The sequence below is a fragment of the Setaria italica genome, chromosome II (assembly GCF_000263155.2).
Source record: "Setaria italica strain Yugu1 chromosome II, Setaria_italica_v2.0, whole genome shotgun sequence".
Classification (NCBI taxonomy): domain Eukaryota; kingdom Viridiplantae; phylum Streptophyta; class Magnoliopsida; order Poales; family Poaceae; genus Setaria; species Setaria italica.
In genome coordinates, this window is record NC_028451.1 from 19165434 (window position 1) to 19175084 (window position 9651).

Below are 9651 nucleotides of genomic sequence, written 5' to 3' on the forward strand. Positions count from 1 at the left end.
ATAAAACCATAGAAGGAGGCACTTAGATCGCTAAAGAATCGGAACACATCTATTACTTCACCATGAATGATTGTACATCACTAGATCTTCACCGGGATCCTACCTTGATATGTTGATCCTAGCTCCATAACTCACGTGGATCTTCCTCGTAGGATTCCCACGTCAGGTAGGGCTTAGCTACTCTAATCCCTAGAAAACTACATAGCCCTCGGCTCTCCGAAGAGGTGTCCCATAAGCTCCTTCTGCTTCTCTGCTGCTTACCGTTGAATACGTCGAATGAATTCTGCGTGGCGATGGAGAATGTGGTTATTTATAGTCTCGAGGACCCGTACTTGAAATGGGAAGTCGAGGGTGATCGGCTTGCCCTTCCTTCTAGCCTCTCACGCCTCCCTTCATCGTCTCCTCTGGTGTTCTAGAGTCTTATTTTCGCTTGCACGTGACCTAGCACGACGATAACCTTGGAATAAGAATGGTTCTTGATAACCTTCCAAATCTCCACTTGATTCACATTGATCCAGAGATCAACTTACCATATTCTCAGAGACTTAGCCCTTAAGTCTTCCTTGAGGATTGCTCGGCAAAAATGAGCCCAAATGGGCGCCTTGAGGTCAGTGGTGGTTGTTGGCTTGGATCATTAGGCTTAGCATAATTCAAAATTAATATGTCACCAAGCCTATGAGATACACTAACGACTCAGCTTCTTCTAATCCTAGTTATCTGCCGTTTTGGTAAAATTGATTGCGTCCTCTTTGTCCAGATCATACTAGCATGGTGAGCCAAATAGCCCCAGGGTTGCAACACGTAGAGCTGTGCTCCATAGGTCAACTATGATCCCTGCTCATTGCTGAATGCTGATCTAATACAGATATGTGGAAATTGAAAAGGCAAAATAGAAATTACAGATATAGCAATGCCATACAATTTTTCCTTTCATCAAAGACACCCGGTTGACATTCTGAAGAATGAACGAAGAGAGGTACATGTTCAAAATTTTCCACTTGGATACATTCAGAAATTTAAAGAACCACTATCCGTTGTGAAGTTTCAGTTTGCTGTACAGATTTGTATCTGAATATTCAGCACACAACATTTATACAGTGACCGAAAACCCAATTGGCATGTGCGGGTTACAGAATTTGCGTCCACAGAATTCAACATTTAGTATGCCACATATCGTGCATCACTAACCTAGGGATGGTAAGGCTGGTGGATTAAAGCCAAAGGCCAGAGTCCCCGTCCTAGGAACCAGGTTCCACATGTCTGACCTGGCCGTGCTGCCGAATATGGTGGAGGAGCCTAGCCAGGAAAGCATTGTTACGAATGGTAGAACTATCGCACACCACTGCAACATGTGACCTTCCCCTTGTAATGGCGACATTCATACGCCTGCTGTCACCAAGGAATCCTACTGCTCCAAAGGAGTTTGACCGAACCTAACAGGAGTAAGGGAAAAAAACATTTTCAGTATTTTAAGATGTGATTCATTATCTGCTTGTCACCTTACAAAAACTGAAAGACACCAGAAAACAGATCTTACCATGGATATGACAACTGCATCTGCTTCCCTACCCTGGAAGCTGTCTATTGTTGAAACCTCAACTCCAGAAGCTAATGGATGCTCTTCCAATCTGTCCCGTAACATTTGTACTTGTGCAATGTAAGGGGACTGAACAGCAATCGAAGTTGGAGGGACCCCTTCACAAATTAATTTAATTTAATCTGTTATTAACTTCAACATTAAAAAACAATAGGAGTATAATTTTTCCTCAGATGAGAGAAGTCAACACAGCTCATGTAAAGAGAATCAAGAAAGGGAGGGTATTCTTCTTAATATAATGATAAGCAGTTCTCCTGCGCGTTCAAGAAAAAAATCAAGAAAGGGAGGGAGGGTGACTCATCTAAGACTATGTTGTTGCCTTATTTGAGGTTCAACCTATTCAGAGAAGTTACCTAATCTTTTGGTGATATAGTGTACAATTGTAAACAAAAAAAGAAAAAAGAAAATGATGCAGAACAGGTTGAGCATATAAAAACATAGCAGTTGTATCTAGTTAAAGAAAACAGGCACATACCGCATTGTACAAGACTGAGAACATGCTGTGCAACTATATCTGCCTCACCATTATTATAAAAAGAACCTGTACCAGCTGGGTCTAAGCTCTCCTCACAGTCAATGTTTAGACTTCCATATGGCATGCGTGTATCAAGTAAAAGCAAGGCACACTGTGTCATCCAAGTTGCCTGAAACAAGGAAAAATTAACTTATAGTCACATAGAAGGTATTTTGTTTAAGAATTGAAGGGACTACCAAAGAAAAAAATGCGATTGTATCTGGAAAATTATACATAGAGCTATCAATGCTTCAATGGAACATTATGTAACATATATAACCAAATCTCCAATGAAAATCAAGTAGCAACAGGAAGGCTCCATAGCTCAGGTCACCCAAATTTAATTTCAACAGAGGTCTCAAAACCGAGTACATTATTTCTCTTTTTTTCTGGCAAGAAATGTATTTTGTTGTCTTAATGGAAAAACCAGAAATCCAAATAGCATATGCAATAAATCAAAATCTCTGACAGAATTTTGATGAGGCAATCTGGTAATGAGAACCCCATTAAAACTGGCATGAAATAAGTAAAATCCCTTTCTTTGATCTGTTAAATAAGATAGACCATAATCTCTTTCATAAAACCCCTTTCTTTGTGTTAGAGTATATTAGGCAACTCCGGATATGGTTAGTTTAGGATTGATTGTAATCCCAAGATAACCTTCCTTATCTCTAGGAGAGGCTACTTGCCCTCCAAGCCATGTACTCCTATATAATCAGCTATGGGGCTCAAGCAATACATCCCACGCATTATACACGATCTGACACTTTGATCTGTTAAATAAGACAGTCTACTTTTGACAGGATGTACATTTATTAAGTTCATAAAATCAATTGGTTTTCAAAATAAACTGTAGTTCAATTTTGAACTAACCAACATCAAACATTAAGGAATGGAGTAGTACAATATATAGCGGACTTACCAAGCATTATTGCAAACAGCACTTAGTTCTGCAACTGTTTTTGTGGAAAGAGATATTATAAATTCTACATCACCAATTCAGAGGCAACATTCAGAAGGAACTCAGAAAACAAGGCCACCCTATTTCTTATCGTGGTGGCAAGTAGTACTGACATGTACCGTCATACCGTGTGCGTGCGTGCGGGCGCGTGTGTGTGTATGGTTGTGGTTGTGGTTGTGGTTTATAGAATATACAGTAACATGTATAGCCTTCATATGAGACAGATGCTGATTATAGGTTTCTATCAGCTGAAAGGTACACCTCAATAAATTATTTTAGGTTTATAGAATAATAAATAGAACCAGGGTACCTTGATAAATGGATAATCAACAAGAAGTCGAGAAGCAACAGATGGGGAGGATTTGAGCAACCCGTCATACATCTCATTTGATGCCCAACTAGCTATTGCATCGTGCATTCTGTATTGCATTGTTAATGTTGTAGTGAGTAGCTCATCATGCAGCAATGAAGCCCTTTCCAATAAAGAAATTCCTAGCCCACCTTCTATAGCCTCTCTTGATAATACTACAGGTGCAAGCTGACGGTGATCACCAGCAAGAATGCATCGCTTTCCCTGTAATATTGGGATCCAGCATGACGGCTCAATTGCTTGCCCAGCTTCATCTATAATTACAAGGTCAAAGGAACCACTTCCCCTTATAAGTGGGTCGGCTGCCCCTATATTAGTTGATAGCACCACCTCAGCATTTGACAGAACCTCCATGATTGTTTCCTTCTCTTTCCTCTTATAGTCCTTCCGAAGTTTTTTCAATAGTTGGCGAATACCTGAAGCTAAAGAATCATCCTGTATGCAGTGCTTTAAGTCCTTTCTCAAGTCATATTTTTTCCTCTCAAATTCTCCAGTGAACTTCTCAAGCCTCCTTGTAACGATCTCTCCTAAGGACCTTGAAGCAACAGATTGAGATATCCTTGATGGATTTCCAACTCGTACAATGTTCAGTCCAGTACTTGATAATTTCTCCACTATGTTATCAATCGCTGCATTGCTTGGAGCTGTTACAAGAACACGTTCACCCCGGCGGACAACACATGTAATAAGATAGCTAAGCAAACCAGTCTTGCCTGTTCCAGGAGGCCCTTCGATGACTAGGACAGGCCTCTTCTTGTTCAAGGCCAGTGCAAGAGCCTTTGACTGAGAGGTATCAAAGTTGTAGTTATGCCTCTCCAACAAAGCTTCATCATGTACTTCTGATCCACCCCAATCAATCAGATTATTTTGCTCCAACTTCACATCTTCCTTGTCTCCGAACAGAGTGGCTACTACCCCAATAGATGCATTTCTTTTCTGTAAACCTCTCGTCTGAAGAAGCATCAATGCCTCACAATTGCGCTGCAGAGCATATTCATAAATAAATTAGCCAAGCATGTCAAGGTTTAAATAAGGCGTTAATTAATTTTACATAGCACTAAGACAAGAAATTTGTCCATTTCCTACTACTCTGATGCAACAAAAATGAAATAATGTTTCAGATTCAGATCGTGTGAGAAATAGGATTTTTCATATAATTTACCATAGAGTCAATTTCCTTTATTAAGTAGTATTCCAGGTAAAGCAATATAAAGAGATTACCACAAAGCACAGTTAAACATCTTGAAGAGATAATTCTAGAAAACCTTGAGCATAATGCTATACTTCGAGCACAATCATACACCCCTTTTAAAAACATCGGTACTCGTACAGCATCATATTGATAATACCATAAAACTATCCCTCTAAGACAACAGTGACACAGAAACAGCCAAATGATAGATGGAACAAACTCTATGTTGCACCAATGAGTAGAAAGTATAGAAACAAGAAAAAAACAAGGAATACAGGAAAAATACAAGACAGAGACAGTTGTCACCTTTATTTTAGCAATATACATGACACCGAAACTGGAACATTATACATGGTTATAAGTTATAATTTTTTCTCCAAAAATATCATTTTGACATGGTTATAAAGTATGAAAGATTAAGAAATTTCCACCATAATGTCAATTCTACATGGATTGAATTATGCTTAACATAATTAGTGTATATTAATTCCAGAAGAAATACATTCCTGCATTGAGTTTCGAACATATGTTACCTATCATGCAATTTGTCTAAAAGGGAAGCATTACTTATTTTCAACAATATTATAAATGACTTGACCAACCTAGGAGGAAGACAGCGGCTTTGAATAGGCACTCTCAAATTCGAGCTGTACAGGCCTCGGACCTGAATGGTATGTGAGGATGTATACCCATATTGTTATTTATTGTCCAATAAATATTCATGTAACAGTGTTCTATGGGGAACGACTTCAAAACAAATGGTTAATTTGGTATTTCTGCCATATGGATTTGTTGCAAACAGCCAAATATTGTTTTTCGACTGTTCGAAAGAACATGTCTAATACGTAAGCATGTCTAAAATCACATCACCTCATATGTCACTGCATCTGCCAATGCCTGTATGCGATCAAGCCGCACACTTTTGCCAAAAAGCTTGGAGAATGTAGGATCACCACGGCGCGAATTCACTGCCACTGTAATGGTGCAGTCATCCTCACTGAGATTATGGACAAAGCCTTGCATGCAAGAAGTGGCAACCTCACCCTGGCTGTTGCATGTCCTTACACAAACCATGTCTCCCGGAGAGAATCTAGTTGGAGGAAGTTTGTGATTTCCCTCAACTCTAAATAAGACCAGATGTAATCCTGATAACCCTGCACCGAGGAAAATATGAAGCAAGGCCAAATATTAATTAGGACTATAAACCATGTATAATCGGACTAACAAAGAGCACAAAAATATTTGTGTCATCTAAAACAAGAAGCTAAAAAGGACCGAGTTCAGAACATTAATATATGTGATAGGCTAGGGGTGGCATCAATTGAAGAAAAGCTATTCCAACAGCTCTTGGAATGGTTAGGGAAGATCCAACAGAGACCTGTAGAGACACCAGGAGAAGCAAGAGTTGTCCGAACTTGACATGGGAGGAGGCAGTAAGAAGGGACCCGAAAGGGTGGAATATACCAACGAATTATCCTTGCATAGAAGCGCATGGAAACTAGCTATTCATGTGCCTAAACCATGTATAGGTCCCCAAATAATATAACTCTTATTTATGTCTTTTATAATTTTATAAAAGTTTCCCTTTCTACTTAGAGGCTCCATGTTGGCTTTCATCTCTAGCCTACCCCAACTTGCTTGGGACTAAAAGGCTTTGTTTTTATTTGTTTTTGTTGTTGTAAAAACACAATCCAGAAGAAGAAATAGCACCTTATCTGTGTATGCATGTCAGTACAAACTAGTGGCTCCTAAAAAATGGTTCCAAAGACAGCCCAGTAGCCACCTTTTTATCCTCCTAGCATTTAATCATTGCCTAGCCCATGTAAAACGGCAACCTTCCCTTCTCATTGGTGACACTGATAGCACCTAGCCTTTTTCAGAACCATATCCCCTGATGCTTGACCTTGATTGAAGGCTAGCCAATAATGGGTTCAATACAAATCAAGAAAAAACAGGGAAAATGCCCTCTTTCAAAAAAAAAAGGAAAGAAGGAAAACAAGAGCTAAATTCATCTTTCATGTGGTTCAATACATATAGATCTCAAAAAACTTACACTTTCTCATTAGACATGAGAAAACAGATACTACCCCTTCGGTCAAACATCAATCATTTCATACTGCACATAGTGCAAGTAAACTGGTAACCTCAAAATTAAAGCTGATAAAAAGAACATACCAGTTGTACTGCTGATAACTTCCAAATTGCAAATGGTGTCATGCTGCTCTTGGGCCTGACCATGAGTTAACAAGTAGTCAACTGGCTGGACTGCCTTTTCTGACTTTGCATAAATAATTGAAGTGGCATTCAACTCTGCCTGGGTGAACTCCAGTTCTGCATCTCGTTCTAGGTGTAGAAGGTCTGTCATCTTCTTAACAAAGTCATCTATTTTCGTCTGCATCAGCCTTGTCTTTTCCAGGCTTATGCCAAGGGTAATGTGCATAACTGGATTCCTAGATCTGCGCACAGCTGCTCGATGCTCTGCGGATTTAACCAGTTCTTTCAGAAGCATCCAGCATTGTGTGGAGCGCCAATCAGTAATAATTCCCTCATTCTGCTGTTGCAACAAAACATCACGGAGTTCTCTCTGAAAGTTGTCAAACAGTGTGGGGTAGTGCGTTGAGGCCTTGAAGCAAAGAGACTCCTGTCCCTTGGGCATGGGAGTTGCAGAAAGGTATGGCTGTGCCTGCATCACAAACCCCATATGGCTATCTGACGACCCCCCGTCTAACAATAATGCTGTCCCATCATCTTGTATCTCTGAGGAAGCAAACTTAGAGGCCATTAAGTGCATGCCCTGCTTTAGCCATTGCACCACATGTCGGCCCAACTCTTTTCGCCCAAGAGGGTCACCACTCTGGTAGAGCTTTACTGTCCTAATCGACAGTTCCTCAGATGGCACACACGCACCTTCTTCTTTGGCCGTTTGCTTTCTCTTCCTCCACCTTCTCCTTCTTTCCCTGTTTCTGATTCCATGACGGGAAGACAAACCGCAATCATCTGCTAATGCTGGTTGTTCGCAGGGGACTGCACATGGAACTAGTCGGAGATGACCTTGATGATAAGAAGAGATATGAGCAGTACCAGTGCAGGAGGAGGAGAAATCAGGCAATGGAAGCAGCTTCAGTTTTCTCCTTCGGGGTCGCACAGTGGCATACGAAGAAAACAAGGACCTAAAGGGCCGAAGATGAGAAGACATGCTCAGACCAAGCTAGTGGAAGCAAGAGTCTAACCAAGGAAATGAACTGAGAATGCAAGTGAAAACATGTAGAGCCACAAGTACAGGGATATGCAAGGCTTGGAGTCAGAATTGCTCACTGATATTTTGTAATTTTTATGGCCATGCAAGTGACACTGACTTGCAGTGCTGCGGTGAAGATAATGCTACACAACCTTCAATACATACATATATCTGCATAGGTAGATGCCAATTCCATGTCTATTCACTGTCCTCTGGCGCACACCACCTCTAGACACGTCTTCTTCTGCTGTTTCTTACATGCAGAATTGCAAATATTGCTTCAATGATTTCTAAAGATCCTCAGAGTTCAGTTTTGACCAGAGAGTTTCCTTGCTCATCTTATTTTCTCACTTATCCTCCTCCACTCAAATGGGGCCACCAGCACCACATGTTACAATACCCTTGAACATGGTGATTCAGGAACCAATTAGCATCGATTGCTAACCAACACCTTCTTCAACATAACCATCATGAGGCGAGCATGATTTTCAGAACCTCATTGGTGTATTGCTGCAACTTGATTACCATGCCAAGGATTCTCCACAGCTCACCAAGCTATTTTATGGCAAGAACAGAGACAGTGTTCCTAGGTTAGCATGCAAATTTTAATAAGGATAGATACAAGTATATGCAAGGTCAGGAGTGGTCCGTAACCTCACTGATATTCTGCAATTTTGATGGCTATCCAAGTGGATCGGCTTGTGAAGGATGGAGACGATGATGCTAAATTGCACTCAAGCCATACATATGCTGCTATATCCACAACCTGGACACCTCATTGGCCTACGTGTCACTTGCAGATCCACCAACATCCTCTTGTTCGTGCCCAATCTGTCACCAGGAGAAGTGGGATGTTGAAACTCCTAGGTCCTAGCTGCTCTGACCTCAAGGTGTCTTATTCCCCACCATGTTCGTGCCATTTGTAAGTACGTTGTAGCTCAGCCCCTGTTAAACAGCACCACAACCACATGTTAACTTATCCCAACAGTGATGTTGACCTATCTGCTTGACGATAGCTGAAGATACATCAACTTCTGAAATTTCAAGTACCTGGCAGGCCAAGAAGGCACCTCCAGGTGCAGAGCAGAGACGCGGCTTGAATGGGGCAGGAAATCCGCCAGGCAGATGCAGTGGGGATGCACGGCGCAGGCATTTCATCAAGCAGCTGCCCTGCGGAGTAAAGACCGCTCTCGCAGCTAGAAAATAGCAGGGCATGCTGTCACCGCTCGCTGCTGGTCGTCTCATCACTGGGCTGAATGGACCCGAGCGCAGGGACGGCCGCGGATGGGTGAATCCGGGCATCCGACGCGGCGACCGGCGATGGACTGGAAATGATGAGACTGGTCAATGCGTGTGGTGGCACTAGACGCAATGCGCTGCGGAACTGTACTAAACAAGTAAAGAATACTATTTTGAGAATAGAACCTTTTGTTTAAGATATTAAAATAATTTTCTAAATATATAATTTTTTCTGTATATCTAGAAATAATATGTCTTCGCAGAAATCGAGGGGAGAAACTAGACCCTCCCCTAACAAATGTCACCAAGATAGGCTTCATCCTGCACAGACCCTAGCCACAGAGCAACTGATGAAGTTCATTGAAAGAACATATAATCAACTCGATTATAAATTTAATACCATCGGTGCATCGCTCCTAGTCTCGCCAAAGCTGGCAAGGCAGCAGCCACAGCAGAGGATCACGTGCAGTGGAGCAGGAAGCCCCCGCAGGTGATGACGCGGAAATCGGGGAGGAGCCCGAGCGGCCGTGGCCACCGAGC

The 9651-nt window shown here is 41.6% G+C and overlaps 1 protein-coding gene across 1 annotated transcript; it reads right to left on the reverse strand.

Annotated features, from left to right (window-relative positions):
• Positions 1–977: 977 nt before the first annotated feature.
• On the reverse strand, positions 978–9220 carry LOC101785439 (DNA-binding protein SMUBP-2). The gene is made up of 9 exons (XM_022823950.1): positions 8923–9220; positions 8527–8817; positions 7950–8427; positions 6810–7804; positions 5505–5788; positions 3383–4423; positions 2073–2241; positions 1538–1695; positions 978–1433 (listed from the first exon to the last, which is right to left on the reverse strand). Exons 3-9 carry the CDS (start codon positions 7973–7975, stop codon positions 1239–1241), a joined length of 2868 nt encoding a protein of 955 aa, XP_022679685.1. The 5' UTR covers positions 7976–8427; positions 8527–8817; positions 8923–9220; the 3' UTR covers positions 978–1238.
• Between the last annotated feature and the right edge of the window lie 431 nt (positions 9221–9651).

Bases quoted from the DNA above. Each gene is read 5' to 3' on its own strand.
- LOC101785439 (XM_022823950.1), bottom strand. From the start codon at position 7,975: ATGGCCATAAAAATTACAAAATATCA. The intron at 5,789-6,809 runs GTATGTTCTTTT...TCCTCGGTGCAG, and splicing joins AGTTATCAGCAGTACAACTG to GGTTATCAGGATTACATCTG. The intron at 4,424-5,504 runs GTGATGTGATTT...TATGCTCTGCAG, and splicing joins CAGATGCAGTGACATATGAG to CGCAATTGTGAGGCATTGAT.